General features: G+C 50.0%; 1 protein-coding gene across 1 annotated transcript in view; it reads right to left on the bottom strand.

Moving 5' to 3' along the window:
- Positions 1-15,961, bottom strand: part of LOC140354539 (phosphatidylinositol 4,5-bisphosphate 3-kinase catalytic subunit gamma isoform) — a 166,151-nt gene that overhangs the window by 136,447 nt on the left and 13,743 nt on the right. The window contains exons 4-6 of the mRNA XM_072439572.1: positions 15,403-15,726; positions 12,791-13,512; positions 1,197-1,404 (exon numbers count right to left, since the gene is read on the bottom strand). Of these exons, the coding sequence (XP_072295673.1) occupies positions 1,197-1,404; positions 12,791-13,512; positions 15,403-15,726 (1,254 nt within the window). The remainder of the gene's footprint in view (positions 1-1,196; positions 1,405-12,790; positions 13,513-15,402; positions 15,727-15,961) is intronic.

The following is a 15,961-nucleotide window of genomic DNA, read 5'->3' as shown; positions in this document are numbered from 1 at the left end:
TGGACCCTTGAGTTAGGTTCTTAGCTGGTTCTGGTCCCTTGATTTAGGTTCTGACCTGGTTCTAGACCCTTGAGTTAGGTTCTGAGCTGGTTCTTGACCCTTGAGTTAGGTTCTGAGCTGGTTCTTGACCCTTGAGTTAGGTTCTGAGCTGGTTCTGGACCCTTGAGTTAGGTTCTGAGCTGGTTATGGACCCTTGAGTTAGGTTCTGACCTGGTTCTGGTCCCTTGAGTTAGGTTCTGAGCTGGTTCTGGTCCCTTGAGTTAGGTTCTGAGCTGGTTCTTGACCCTTGAGTTAGGTTCTGACCTGGTTCTTGACCCTTGAGTTAGGTTCTGAGCTGGTTCTGGACCCTTGAGTTAGGTTCTGAGCTGGTTCTGGACCCTTGAGTTAGGTTCTGACCTAGTTCTGGACCCTTGAGTTAGGTTCTTACCTAGTTCTAGACCCTTGAGTTAGGTTCTGAGCTGGTTCTGGACCTTTGAGTTAGGTTCTGACCTGGTTCTAGACCCTTGAGTTAGGTTCTGAGCTGGTTCTGGACCCTTGAGTTAGGTTCTGAGCTGGTTCTTGACCCTTGAGTTAGGTTCTGAGCTGGTTCTAGACCCTTGAGTTAGGTTCTGAGCTGGTTCTGGACCCCTGAGTTAGGTTCTGACCTGGTTCTAGACCCTTGAGTTAGGTTCTGAGCTTGTTCTGGTCCCTTGAGTTAGGTTCTGAGCTGGTTCTGGACCCTTGAGTTAGGTTCTGAGCTGGTTCTTGACCCTTGAGTTAGGTTCTGACCTGGTTCTGGTCCCTTGAGTTAGGTTCTGAGCTGGTTCTTGACCCTTGAGTTAGGTTCTGAGCTGGTTCTGGACCCTTGAGTTAGGTTCTGAGCTGGTTCTGGTCCCTTGAGTTAGGTTCTGAGCTGGTTCTTGACCCTTGAGTTAGGTTCTGAGCTGGTTCTTGACCCTTGAGTTAGGTTCTGAGCTGGTTCTGGACCCTTGAGTTAGGTTCTGAGCTGGTTCTGGACCCTTGAGTTAGGTTCTGAGCTGGTTCTGGACCCTTGAGTTAGGTTCTGAGCTGGTTCTGGACCCTTGAGTTTGGTTCTGAGCTGGTTCTGGACCCTTGAGTTAGGTTCTGAGCTGGTTCTTGACCCTTGAGTTAGGTTCTGAGCTGGTTCTGGACCCTTGAGTTTGGTTCTGAGCTGGTTCTGGACCCTTGAGTTAGGTTCTGACCTGTTTCTGGACCTGGGAGGAGTTGGGCAGCACCACGGGGAAGCTGTAGCGGTCGAGGCAGAAGCTGATGGCGACGCTGCTGCTCAGGTCAGGGTTTGTGGCTGAGGACAGCTTGTCGGCCAGGAAGGTGACGGACTCGTCCTGGGTTTGGGTCGGGCAGCTCCACATGTGCAGCGTGTGAGAACCCTGACCCAGCACCGACCTGGAACCAGAACCAGATCAGTTTGTGGAGCTACTTGTTTCTAGAGCCAAGTATTTATTCCCAGAATCAGAAAAGGTTTATTTCCATTGTCAATGAAATGAATTCACAAACATAAGAACTTATTTTGGTGCAACATAAAACAATGAACAATGATAAAAAAAAAACAACCTAAATAAAAGAAAAACAATTTAGATCTTCTGTAGGATAAAAAATAAAATAGGCTCATTATGTAAACAAAATGTACAGTAGAGTTTATATAAGAAGAGCAGAAAGTGACAAGTTTTAAGAAGTGTTCATGAGTCCAACAGCAGATGGGCGTGGCCTCCTGCCTGAGGGGCGTAGCCTCCTGCCTGAGGGGTGTGGCCTCCTGCCTGAGGGGAGTGGACTCCTGCCTGAGATGAAGTCTGCAGCCGATCACCTTCTCATCAGAGGGCGCTGTAGTCTCTGTTTGTCCCTGTCTGTGGATCCAGAGAACCACACTGTGATGGAGGAGGTAAAGGAGGAGGTGATGGAGAAGGTGAAAGAGAAGGTGATGAGGAGGTGATGGAGGAGGTGATGAGGAGATGATGAGGAGGTGATGGAGGAGGTGATGAGGAGATCATGAGGAGGTGATGGAGGAGGTGATGAGGAGGTTATGAGGAGGTGATGGAGGAGGTGATGAGGAGATGATGAGGTGGTGATGGAGGAGGTGATGAGGAGGTTATGAGGAGGTGATGAGGAGATGATGAGGAGGTGATGGAGGAGGTGATGAGGAGGTGATGGAGGAGGTGATGGAGGAGGTGATGAGGAGATGAGGAGGTGGTGATGGAGGAGGTGATGAGGAGGTGATGGAGGAGGTGATGGAGGAGGTGATGGAGGTGGTGATGGAGGAGGTGATGAGGAGGTGATGAGGAGGTGATGAGGAGGTGATGTGGAGGTGATGAGGAGGTGATGGAGGAGGTGATGGAGGAGGTGATGAGGAGGTGATGGAGGAGGTGATGAGGAGGTGATAAGGAGATGAGGAGGAGGTGATGGAGGAGGTGATGAGGAGATGATGAGGAGGTGATGGAGGAGGTGATGAGGAGGTTATGAGGAGGTGATGGAGGAGGTGATGAGGAGATGATGAGGAGGTGATGGAGGAGGTGATGAGGAGGTTATGAGGAGGTGATGAGGAGATGATGAGGAGGTGATGGAGGAGGTGATGAGGAGGTGATGGAGGAGGTGATGGAGGAGGTGATGGAGGAGGTGATGGAGGAGGTGATGAGGAGGTGATGAGGAGGTGATGAGGAGGTGATGTGGAGGTGGTGATGAAGAGGTGATGGAGGAGGTGATGAGGAGGTGATAAGGAGATGATGAGGAGGTGATGGAGGAGGTGATGAGGAGATGATGAGGAGGTGATGGAGGAGGTGATGAGGAGGTTATGAGGAGGTGATGGAGGAGGTGATGAGGAGATGAGGAGGAGGTGATGGAGGAGGTGATGAGGAGATGATGAGGAGGTGATGGAGGAGGTGATGAGGAGGTTATGAGGAGGTGATGGAGGAGGTGATGAGGAGATGATGAGGAGGTGATGGAGGAGGTGATGAGGAGGTTATGAGGAGGTGATGAGGAGATGATGAGGAGGTGATGGAGGAGGTGATGAGGAGGTGATGGAGGAGGTGATGGAGGAGGTGATGGAGGAGGTGATGGAGGAGGTGATGAGGAGGTGATGAGGAGGTGATGAGGAGGTGATGTGGAGGTGGTGATGAAGAGGTGATGGAGGAGGTGATGAGGAGGTGATAAGGAGATGATGAGGAGGTGATGGAGGAGGTGATGAGGAGATGATGAGGAGGTGATGGAGGAGGTGATGAGGAGGTTATGAGGAGGTGATGGAGGAGGTGATGAGGAGATGATGAGGAGGTGATGGAGGAGGTGATGAGGAGGTGATGAGGAGATGATGAGGAGGTGATGGAGGAGGTGATGAGGAGGTGATGGAGGAGGTGATGGAGGAGGTGATGAGGAGATGAGGAGGTGGTGATGGAGGAGGTGATGAGGAGGTGATGGAGGAGGTGATGGAGGAGGTGATGGAGGAGGTGATGGAGGAGGTGATGAGGAGGTGATGAGGAGGTGATGAGGAGGTGATGGAGGAGGTGATGGAGGAGGTGATGAGGAGGTGATGGAGGAGGTGATGAGGAGGTGATGAGGAGATGATGAGGAGGTGATGGAGGAGGTGATAAGGAGGTGATGGAGGAGGTGATGAGGAGGTTATGAGGAGGTGATGGAGGAGGTGATGAGGAGATGATGAGGAGGTGATGGAGGAGGTGATGAGGAGGTGATGGAGGAGGTGATGAGGAGATGATGAGGAGGTGATGGAGGAGGTGATGAGGAGGTGATGAGGAGGTGATGGAGGAGGTGATGAGGAGATGAGGAGGTGGTGATGGAGAAGGTGATGAGGAGGTGATGGAGGAGGTGATGGAGGAGGTGATGGAGAAGGTGATGGAGGAGGTGATGAGGAGGTGATGAGGAGTTGATGTGGAGGTGATGAGGAGGTGATGGAGGAGGTGATGGAGGAGGTGATGAGGAGGTGATGAGGAGGTGATGGAGGAGGTGATGAGGAGGTGATGGAGGAGGTGATGGAGGTGGTGAATAAGAGGTGATGAGGAGGTGATGAAGGAGGCGATGGAGGAGATGATGAGGAGGTGATGGAGGAGGTGATGGAGGTGGTGAATAGGAGGTGATTAGGAGGTGATGGAGGAGGTGATGGAGGAGATGATGAGGAGGTGATGGAGGAGGTGATGAGGAGATGATGAGGAGGTGATGGAGGAGGTGATGAGATGATGAGGAGGTGATGGAGGAGGTGATGAGGAGGTTATGAGGAGGTGATGGAGGAGGTGATGAGGAGATGATGAGGAGGTGATGGAGGAGGTGATGAGGAGGTTATGAGGAGGTGATGGAGGAGGTGATGAGGAGATGATGAGGAGGTGATGGAGGAGGTGATGAGGAGGTGATGGAGGAGGTGATGAGGAGATGATGAGGAGGTGATGGAGGAGGTGATGAGGAGGTGATGGAGGAGGTGATGGAGGAGGTGATGAGGAGATGAGGAGGTGGTGATGGAGGAGGTGATGAGGAGGTGATGGAGGAGGTGATGGAGGAGGTGATGGAGGAGGTGATGAGGAGGTGATGAGGAGGTGATGTGGAGGTGATGAGGAGGTGATGGAGGAGGTGATGGAGGAGGTGATGAGGAAGTGATGGAGGAGGTGATGAGGAGGTGATGGAGGAGGTGATGGAGGAGGTGATGGAGGTGGTGAATAGGAGGTGATGAGGAGGTGATGGAGGAGGCGATGGAGGAGATGATGAGGAGGTGATGGAGGAGGTGATGGAGGTGGTGAATAGGAGGTGATGAGGAGGTGATGGAGGAGGTGATGGAGGAGATGATGAGGAGGTGATGAGGAGGTGATGGAGGAGGTGATGGAGGTGGTGATGGAGGAGGTGATGGAGGTGGTGAATAGGAGGTGATGAGGAGGTGATGGAGGAGGCGATGGAGGAGATGATGAGGAGGTGATGGAGGAGGTGATGGAGGTGGTGAATAGGAGGTGATGAGGAGGTGATGGAGGAGGTGATGGAGGAGGTGATGGGGAGATGATGAGGAGGTGATAAGGAGGTGATGGAGGAGGTGATGGAGGTGGTGATGGAGGAGGTGATTAGGAGGTGATGAGGTGATGGAGGAGGTGATGAGGAGATGAGGAGGAGGTGATGGAGGAGGTGATGGAGGAGGTGATGGAGGAGATGATGAGGAGGTGATGGAGTTGGTAAATAGGAGGTGATGGAGGGGGTGATGGAGGAGGTGATGGAGGAGGTGATGGAGGAGATGATGAGGAGGTGATGGAGGAGGTGATGGAGGAGGTGATGGAGGAGGTGATGGAGGAGATGATGAGGAGGTGATGGAGGAGGTGATGGAGGAGGTGATGGAGGAGATGATGAGGAGGTGATGGAGGAGGTGATGGAGGAGGTGATGAGGAGGTGATGGAGGAGGTGATGGAGGAGATGATGAGGAGGTGATGGAGGAGGTGATGGAGGAAATGATGAGGAGGTGATGGAGGAGGTGATGAGGAGGTGATGGAGGAGGTGATGGAGGAGGTGATGGAGGAGGTGATGGAGGAGGTGATGAGGAGGTGATGAGGAGGTGATGTGGAGGTGATGAGGAGGTGATGGAGGAGGTGATGGAGGAGGTGATGAGGAGGTGATGAGGAGGTGATGGAGGAGGTGATGAGGAGATGAGGAGGAGGTGATGGAGGAGGTGATGGAGGAGGAGATGGAGGAGGTGATGAGGAGGTGACGGAGGAGGTGATGAGGAAGTGATGGAGGAGGTGATGAGGAGGTGATGAGAAGGTGATGAAGGAGGTGATGGAGGAGGTGATGGAGGTGGTGAATAGGAGGTGATGACGAGGTGATGGAGGAGGTGATGGAGGAGATGATGAGGAGGTGATGGATGTGGTAAATAGGAGGTGATGGAGGAGGTGATGGAGGAGGTGATGGAGGAGATGATGAGGAGGTGATGGAGGAGGTGATGGAGGAGGTGATGGAGGAGATGATGAGGAGGTGATGGAGGAGGTGATGGAGGAGGTGATGAGGAGGTGATGGAGGAGGTGATGGAGGAGATGATGAGGAGGTGATGGAGGAGGTGATGGAGGAGATGATGAGGAGGTGATGGAGGAGGTGATGAGGAGATGATGAGGAGGTGATGGAGGAGGTGATGAGGAGGTGATGGCAGAGGTGATGAGGAGGTGATGGAGGAGGTGATGGAGGAGGTGATGGAGGAGGTGATGAGAAGGTGATGGTGGAGATGATGAGGAGGTGATGGAGGAGGTGATGAGGAGATGATGAGGAGGTGATGAGGAGGTGATGGAGGAGGTGATGGAGGAGGTGATGAGGAGGTGATGGAGGAGGTGATGGAGGAGGTGATGGAGGAGGTGATGAGGAGGTGATGGCGGAGGTGATGAGGAGGTGATGGAGGAGGTGATGGAGGAGGTGATGGAGGAGGTGATGAGGAGGTGATGGAGGAGGTGATGAGGAGGTGATGGAGGAGGTGATGGAGGAGGTGATGGAGGAGGTGATGAGGAGGTGATGAGGAGGTGATGGAGGAGGTGATGGAGGAGGTGATGAGGAGGTGATGAGGAGGTGATGGAGGAGGTGATGGAGGAGGTGATGGAGGAGGTGATGGAGGAGGTGATGAGGAGGTGATGGCGGAGGTGATGAGGAGGTGATGGAGGAGGTGATGGAGGAGGTGATGAGGAGGTGATGGAGGAGATGATGGAGGAGGTGATGGAGGAGGTGATGAGGAGGTGATGGAGGAGATGATGGAGGAGGTGATGAGGAGGTGATGGAGGAGGTGATGAGGAGGTGATGGAGGAGGTGATGGAGGAGGTGATGGAGGAGGTGATGAGGAGGTGATGGCGGAGGTGATGAGGAGGTGATGGAGGAGGTGATGGAGGAGGTGATGGAGGAGGTGATGGAGGAGGTGATGAGGAGGTGATGGAGGAGATGATGGAGGAGGTGATGGAGGAGGTGATGAGGAGGTGATGGAGGAGGTGATGGAGGAGGTGATGGAGGAGGTGATGAGGAGGTGATGGAGGAGGTGATGAGGAGGTGATGGAGGAGGTGATGGAGGAGGTGATGGAGGAGGTGATGAGGAGGTGATGAGGAGGTGATGGAGGAGGTGATGGAGGAGGTGATGAGGAGGTGATGGAGGAGGTGATGGAGGAGGTGATGGAGGAGGTGATGGAGGAGGTGATGAGGAGGTGATGGAGGAGGTGATGGAGGAGGTGATGGAGGAGGTGATGGAGGAGGTGATGGAGGAGGTGATGAGGAGGTGATGGAGGAGGTGATGGGACCCACCCTGACCTTTACCCGTTTTTTAGTTATTTGTGGAAATCTGCTCGGCTCAGACTTGAGGAACACAAACTCCAGATTCATTTATTCTGACAAAGACTTAGGATCGTGTTTCAGGTGGACAGTTCCAGTGCTGAATCCTCTGACTCTGTTTCCAGGCTCTAAAGAGGAACCTCCTGATCAGCACTTCTACAGGCACTAACCATTCTCTATATCTCAGTGTAACAAGAGAACAAGTCTAAACCAGGTCTAAACCAGGTCTAAACCAGGACTAAACCAGGACTAAACCAGGTCTAAACCAGGACTAAACCAGGTCTAAACCAGGACTAAACCAGGACTAAACCAGGTCTAAACCAGGACTAAACCAGGACTAAACCAGGTCTAAACCAGGACTAAACCAGGTCTAAACCAGGACTAAACCAGGACTAAACCAGGACTAAACCAGGTCCAAACCAGGTCTAAACCAGGTCTAAACCAGGACTAAACCAGTTCTAAACCAGGACTAAACCAGGACTAAACCAGGTCTAAACCAGGACTAAACCAGGACTAAACCAGGTCTAAACCAGGACTAAACCAGGTCTAAACCAGGACTAAACCAGGACTAAACCAGGACTAAACCAGGTCTAAACCAGGTCTAAACCAGGACTAAACCAGGTCTAAACCAGGACTAAACCAGGTCTAAACCAGGTCTAAACCAGGACTAAACCAGGACTAAACCAGGTCTAAACCAGGACTAAACCAGGTCTAAACCAGGTCTAAACCAGGTCTAAACCGGGACTAAACTAGGACTAAACCAGGACTAAACCAGGACTAAACCAGGTCTAAACCAGGACTAAACCAGGTCTAAACCAGGACTAAACCAGGTCAGAACCAGGACTAAACCAGGTCTAAACCAGGTCTAAACCTGGACTAAACCAGGACTAAACCAGGTCTAAACCAGGTCTAAACCAGGACTAAACCAGGACTAAACCAGGTCTAAACCAGGTCTAAACCAGGACTAAACCAGGACTAAACCAGGTCTAAACCAGGACTAAACTAGGACTAAACCAGGTCTAAACCAGGACTAAACCAGGTCTAAACCAGGACTAAACCAGGACTAAACCAGGACTAAACCAGGTCTAAACCAGGACTAAACCAGGTCTAAACCAGGACTAAACCAGGACTAAACCAGGTCTAAACCAGGACTAAACCAGGACTAAACCAGGTCTAAACCAGGACTAAACCAGGTCTAAACCAGGACTAAACCAGGACTAAACCAGGTCTAAACCAGGACTAAACCAGGACTAAACCAGGTCTAAACCAGGACTAAACCAGGTCTAAACCAGGACTAAACCAGGACTAAACCAGGACTAAACCAGGTCTAAACCAGGTCTAAACCAGGACTAAACCAGGTCTAAACCAGCACTAAACCAGGTCTAAACCAGGTCTAAACCAGGTCTAAACCAGGACTAAACCAGGTCTAAACCAGGTCTAAACCAGGACTAAACCAGGACTAAACCAGGTCTAAACCAGGACTAAACCAGGTCTAAACCAGGTCTAAACCAGGTCTAAACCAGGTCTAAACCGGGACTAAACTAGGACTAAACCAGGACTAAACCAGGACTAAACCAGGTCTAAACCAGGACTAAACCAGGTCTAAACCAGGACTAAACCAGGTCAGAACCAGGACTAAACCAGGTCTAAACCAGGTCTAAACCAGGACTAAACCAGGACTAAACCAGGTCTAAACCAGGACTAAACCAGGACTAAACCAGGTCCAAACCAGGTCTAAACCAGGACTAAACCAGGTCTAAACCAGGTCTAAACCAGGTCTAAACCAGGACTAAACCAGGACTAAACCAGGTCTAAACCAGGACTAAACCAGGACTAAACCAGGTCTAAACCAGGACTAAACCAGGTCTAAACCAGGTCTAAACCAGGTCTAAACCAGGACTAAACCAGGACTAAACCAGGTCTAAACCAGGACTAAACCAGGTCTAAACCAGGACTAAACCAGGACTAAACCAGGACTAAACCAGGTCTAAACCAGGTCTAAACCAGGTCTAAACCAGGACTAAACCAGGTCTAAACCGGGACTAAACTAGGACTAAACCAGGACTAAACCAGGACTAAACCAGGTCTAAACCAGGACTAAACCAGGTCTAAACCAGGACTAAACCAGGTCAAAACCAGGACTAAACCAGGTCTAAACCAGGTCTAAACCAGGACTAAACCAGGACTAAACCAGGTCTAAACCAGGTCTAAACCAGGACTAAACCAGGACTAAACCAGGTCTAAACCAGGACTAAACCAGGACTAAACCAGGTCTAAACCAGGACTAAACCAGGTCTAAACCAGGACTAAACCAGGACTAAACCAGGACTAAACCAGGTCCAAACCAGGTCTAAACCAGGTCTAAACCAGGACTAAACCAGGTCTAAACCAGGACTAAACCAGGACTAAACCAGGTCTAAACCAGGTCTAAACCAGGTCTAAACCAGGTCTAAACCGGGACTAAACTAGGACTAAATCAGGACTAAACCAGGACTAAACCAGGTCTAAACCAGGACTAAACCATGTCTAAACCAGGACTAAACCAGGTCAGAACCAGGACTAAACCAGGTCTAAACCAGGTCTAAACCAGGACTAAACCAGGACTAAACCAGGTTTAAACCAGGTCTAAACCAGGACTAAACCAGGACTAAACCAGGTCTAAACCAGGTCTAAACCAGGACTAAACCAGGACTAAACCAGGTCTAAACCAGGACTAAACTAGGACTAAACCAGGTCTAAACCAGGACTAAACCAGGTCTAAACCAGGACTAAACCAGGACTAAACCAGGACTAAACCAGGTCCAAACCAGGTCTAAACCAGGACTAAACCAGGTCTAAACCAGGTCTAAACCAGGTCTAAACCAGGTCTAAACCAGGACTAAACCAGGACTAAACCAGGACTAAACCAGGTCTAAACCAGGTCTAAACCAGGTCTAAACCAGGACTAAACCAGGTCTAAACCGGGACTAAACTAGGACTAAACCAGGACTAAACCAGGACTAAACCAGGTCTAAACCAGGACTAAACCAGGTCTAAACCAGGACTAAACCAGGTCAAAACCAGGACTAAACCAGGTCTAAACCAGGTCTAAACCAGGACTAAACCAGGACTAAACCAGGACTAAACCAGGTCTAAACCAGGTCTAAACCAGGACTAAACCAGGACTAAACCAGGTCTAAACCAGGTCTAAACCAGGACTAAACCAGGACTAAACCAGGTCTAAACCAGGACTAAACCAGGACTAAACCAGGTCTAAACCAGGACTAAACCAGGTCTAAACCAGGACTAAACCAGGACTAAACCAGGACTAAACCAGGTCTAAACCAGGACTAAACCAGGTCTAAACCAGGACTAAACCAGGACTAAACCAGGACTAAACCAGGTCTAAACCAGGACTAAACTAGGACTAAACCAGGTCTAAACCAGGACTAAACCAGGTCTAAACCAGGACTAAACCAGGACTAAACCAGGACTAAACCAGGTCCAAACCAGGTCTAAACCAGGACTAAACCAGGTCTAAACCAGGTCTAAACCAGGTCTAAACCAGGTCTAAACCAGGACTAAACCAGGACTAAACCAGGACTAAACCAGGTCTAAACCAGGTCTAAACCAGGTCTAAACCAGGACTAAACCAGGTCTAAACCGGGACTAAACTAGGACTAAACCAGGACTAAACCAGGACTAAACCAGGTCTAAACCAGGACTAAACCAGGTCTAAACCAGGACTAAACCAGGTCAAAACCAGGACTAAACCAGGTCTAAACCAGGTCTAAACCAGGACTAAACCAGGACTAAACCAGGACTAAACCAGGTCTAAACCAGGTCTAAACCAGGACTAAACCAGGACTAAACCAGGTCTAAACCAGGTCTAAACCAGGACTAAACCAGGACTAAACCAGGTCTAAACCAGGACTAAACCAGGACTAAACCAGGTCTAAACCAGGACTAAACCAGGTCTAAACCAGGACTAAACCAGGACTAAACCAGGACTAAACCAGGTCCAAACCAGGTCTAAACCAGGTCTAAACCAGGACTAAACCAGGTCTAAACCAGGACTAAACCAGGACTAAACCAGGTCTAAACCAGGACTAAACCAGGACTAAACCAGGTCTAAACCAGGACTAAACCAGGTCTAAACCAGGACTAAACCAGGACTAAACCAGGACTAAACCAGGTCTAAACCAGGTCTAAACCAGGACTAAACCAGGTCTAAACCAGGACTAAACCAGGACTAAACCAGGACTAAACCAGGTCTAAACCAGGACTAAACCAGGTCTAAACCAGGTCTAAACCAGGTCTAAACCAGGTCTAAACCAGGACTAAACCAGGTCTAAACCAGGTCTAAACCAGGACTAAACCAGGACTAAACCAGGTCTAAACCAGGACTAAACCAGGTCTAAACCAGGTCTAAACCAGGTCTAAACCAGGTCTAAACCAGTACTAAACCAGGTCTAAACCAGGTCTAAACCAGGTCTAAACCAGGACTAAACCAGGACTAAACCAGGTCTAAACCAGGACTAAACCAGGTCTAAACCAGGTCTAAACCAGGTCTAAACCAGGTCTAAACCAGGACTAAACCAGGTCTAAACCGGGACTAAACTAGGACTAAACCAGGACTAAACCAGGACTAAACCAGGACTAAACCAGGTCTAAACCAGGACTAAACCAGGTCTAAACCAGGACTAAACCAGGTCAGAACCAGGACTAAACCAGGTCTAAACCAGGTCTAAACCAGGACTAAACCAGGACTAAACCAGGTCTAAACCAGGTCTAAACCAGGACTAAACCAGGACTAAACCAGGTCTAAACCAGGTCTAAACCAGGACTAAACCAGGACTAAACCAGGTCTAAACCAGGACTAAACCAGGACTAAACCAGGTCTAAACCAGGACTAAACCAGGTCTAAACCAGGACTAAACCAGGACTAAACCAGGACTAAACCAGGTCCAAACCAGGTCTAAACCAGGACTAAACCAGGTCTAAACCAGGTCTAAACCAGGTCTAAACCAGGACTAAACCAGGACTAAACCAGGTCTAAACCAGGACTAAACCAGGTCTAAACCAGGTCTAAACCAGGTCTAAACCAGGACTAAACCAGGTCTAAACCAGGACTAAACCAGGTCTAAACCAGGACTAAACCAGGTCTAAACCAGGACTAAACCAGGACTAAACCAGGTCTAAACCAGGTCTAAACTTTTAGTACATGACTTATTATTTTTAGTACACTGGGGAAACATATATAAAAAAAAAAAATAGAATATTAAGATCAAATGCCAGTAAATCATTCAAATGAACACTCACACACACACACACGCACACAAACAGTATTTGAAGCTCTTGTATCCTCTGCAGTGGTTTAGATTGATAATATCAGATGAACTTAAATATATTATATATATATTATATATATATATATATATATATATATATATATATATAATATATAATATATATATATATAATATAAATATTTATACTGAAATAACAGATCGTTGTAGAAGAGTCTGACCTGTGGTCGATGAGCAGCAGGTTCACAAAGTAGAGCATTTTCCCGTTTCCTTTGGGCGGCTCCGCCCTCCCGCCTCCAGGGGGCAGTGTGTTCTTCTTGGCCTCCGCTTTGCTGGATGTCTCTTTCAGAGATTGGCTCTTGGCGTCCTGTTTTGTAGGCGTGTTGTCGTTGGTGTTGATGGTGAACCCGAGCTTGGCTCCGCGTGGCAGATCGCTCAGAAGAACATCAAACTCCAGCCACTCGTTCCACAGAACTTCCTCGGCGAAGGCTTTGGGCGCCGAGCGGACGGACGCGCAGACTTTACTGCCGTACAAAATGGACGCCTCCACGTACACGAGCAGCGGCGGCTTCTCGGGCGGCTCAGGGACATCGAACCCGAGCAGTTTGACGCGCAGTTTACGCTCGCAATCCCACAGCGAGATCATGTAGATGTCGTCCAGGTCCTTCTTGTCCAGGCGCAGGTCCTCGTGAGAGCTGAACTGACCGCTGAAGCCGTCCACCAGCGGCCAGTCCACGAAGTCCACGCTGTCGCTGGGCAGGCAGGACCACGGCAGGACCGACAGGTGCAGCTCGCTGTGGGTCTTCATGCAGTGTCGGACCCAGAGGAAGCTGCTGAGGCGCTGCTCGCCGCTCAGGAACTCCTCTCGACCCGTCACTTTGAGCACCAGACGCTCTGAGGCGTCGACGTGGATGCCACGCCCTAACACCACCGAGCGGAAATCCTGCAAGAGTGAGAGCTAGTACAGGACTAAAGCAGGACTAAAGCAGGACTAAAGCAGGACTAAAGCAGGACTAAAGCAGGACTAAAGCAGGACTAAAGCAGGACTAAAGCAGGTCTAAAGCAGGACTAAAGCAGGACTAAAGCAGGACTAAAGCAGGATTAAAGCAGGTCTAAACCAGGACTAAAGCAGGACTAAAGCAGGACTAAAGCAGCACTAAAGCAGGTCTAAACCAGGACTAAAGCAGCACTAAAGCAGGACTAAAGCAGGACTAAAGCAGCACTAAAGCAGGACTAAAGCAGGACTAAAGCAGGACTAAAGCAGGACTAAAGCAGCACTAAAGCAGGTCTAAACCAGGACTAAAGCAGCACTAAAGCAGGACTAAAGCAGGACTAAAGCAGCACTAAAGCAGGACTAAAGCAGGACTAAAGCAGGTCTAAACCAGGACTAAAGCAGCACTAAAGCAGGACTAAAGCAAGACTAAAGCAGGACTAAAGCAGCACTAAAGCAGGACTAAAGCAAGACTAAAGCAGGACTAAAGCAGGACTAAAGCAGGTCTAAAGCAGGTCTAAAGCAGGACTAAAGCAGGACTAAAGCAGGACTAAAGCAGCACTAAAGCAGGTCTAAACCAGGACTAAAGCAGCACTAAAGCAGGACTAAAGCAAGACTAAAGCAGGACTAAAGCAGGACTAAAGCAGGTCTAAAGCAGGACTAAAGCAGGTCTAAAGCAGGACTAAAGCAGGACTAAAGCAGGACTAAATTTGAATAATTCGACTGTAAATAACTTTATTTGCTTATCATACCGTGCCAAAACCAAGACTTTACTCTAAACCAGGATTAAAAATTGACATTTTGAAATACTGGGCTCTTTAGGATTAGGTTGGCCATGTTTGGACTGGTCCAGAACGGTTTGCCTTGGAGTGTTATATGTCACATTTATCTACCAAAGAGCTCTACCAGGACGGAGTGGGATTCACCCACCATCGGATCAGAAGACGAGTACTTTACCACTGAGCTACTTTCACCTCATTTCTTTAACTTCTCTGCATGTGAGGGGCGTGTCTAAAGCTAGTGTGTGTGAGGGGCGTGTCTAAAGCTAGTGGGTGTGAGGGGCGTGTCTAAAGCTAGTGGGTGTGAGGGGCGTGTCTAAAGCTAGTGTGTGTGAGGGGCGTGGCTAAAGCTAGTGTGTGTGAGGGGCGTGTCTAAAGCTAGTGTGTGTGAGGGGCGTGGCTAAAGCTAGTGTGTGTGAGGGGCGTGTCTAAAGCTAGTGTGTGTGAGGGGCGTGTCTAAAGCTAGTGGGTGTGAGGGGCGTGTCTAAAGCTAGTGTGTGTGAGGGGCGTGGCTAAAGCTAGTGTGTGTGAGGGGCGTGTCTAAAGCTAGTGTGTGTGAGGGGCGTGGCTAAAGCTAGTGTGTGTGAGGGGCGTGTCTAAAGCTAGTGTGTGTGAGGGGCGTGTCTAAAGCTAGTGTGTGTGAGGGGCGTGGCTAAAGCTAGTGTGTGTGAGGGGCGTGGCTAAAGCTAGTGTGTGTGAGGGGTGTGGCTAAAGCTAGTGTGTGTGAGGGGCGTGTCTAAAGCTAGTGTGTGTGAGGGGCGTGGCTCATGCTTTGGATCATGTGACGCTTTATGAGCTGGAAATATCAGATTGTGGCTCTTGACAAAGCGAGTGCCATAAACAGGAAACAGCTGTTGCTAACGTGCTTTGCTAGCTCTGTGTTGCTAACATGCTTTGCTAGCTCTGTGTTGCTAAGGCTCCACATAGTCGTTAGCATCAGTGGAAACACAGCGCTTTAGCTCGAGGTCAAGTCAGAGTTGGAGACACAAGATTCTCTGCCTCGTGCCGTTCTCTCTTATCGGACAGTGGGCGTGGCCATGTGTCTGTGGGCGTGTCCTCTCACCTGCAGCAGCGTTCTGGGCGTGTCGCTGTACTCCACTTTGATGCTGAAGCTGATCTTGCTCATGTAGTGCAGCGTGACGAGCAGTCTCCTCTTCTCGTGTTCCTGCAGATCCGTCGTCAGCGGCGACGCCGTGACCCAGGGCTCCGTCGCGTAACGCTCCGGGTCTCGACTGGCCAGCTCCAGCTGCCGCGGCGCACACAGTTTACGGCGCGTGAACGTGAGCTCGTCCAAGCGATCGCGAGTCTCTTTCTCCAGGTCGTGTCCAATCAGGTAAGTCAGGAGCTGCTGCTGCTTCTGCCTCTGCTCCGAGTCCAGCACCACCACCTGGTCAGGGACAGGAAGTGCATGGAACGCTGATATTTATGTCCCCCTGTTCTATGTTCTATGTCCTCTGTTCTGTGTCCTCTGTTCTATGTCCCCTGTTCTATGTCCCCTGTTCTATGTCCCCTGTTCTATGTCCCCTGTTCTATGTTCTATGTCCTCTGTTCTGTGTCCTCTGTTCTATGTCCCCTGTTCTATGTCCCCTGTTCTATGTCCCCTGTTCTATGTCCCGTGTTCT

This window comes from Eucyclogobius newberryi, unplaced genomic scaffold (assembly GCF_026437365.1).
Source record: "Eucyclogobius newberryi isolate DKJ021-1_F unplaced genomic scaffold, fEucNew1.0.hap1 SCAF_95, whole genome shotgun sequence".
Lineage (NCBI taxonomy): Eukaryota > Metazoa > Chordata > Actinopteri > Gobiiformes > Gobiidae > Eucyclogobius > Eucyclogobius newberryi.
This window is presented reverse-complemented; position numbering and strand designations above follow the sequence as displayed.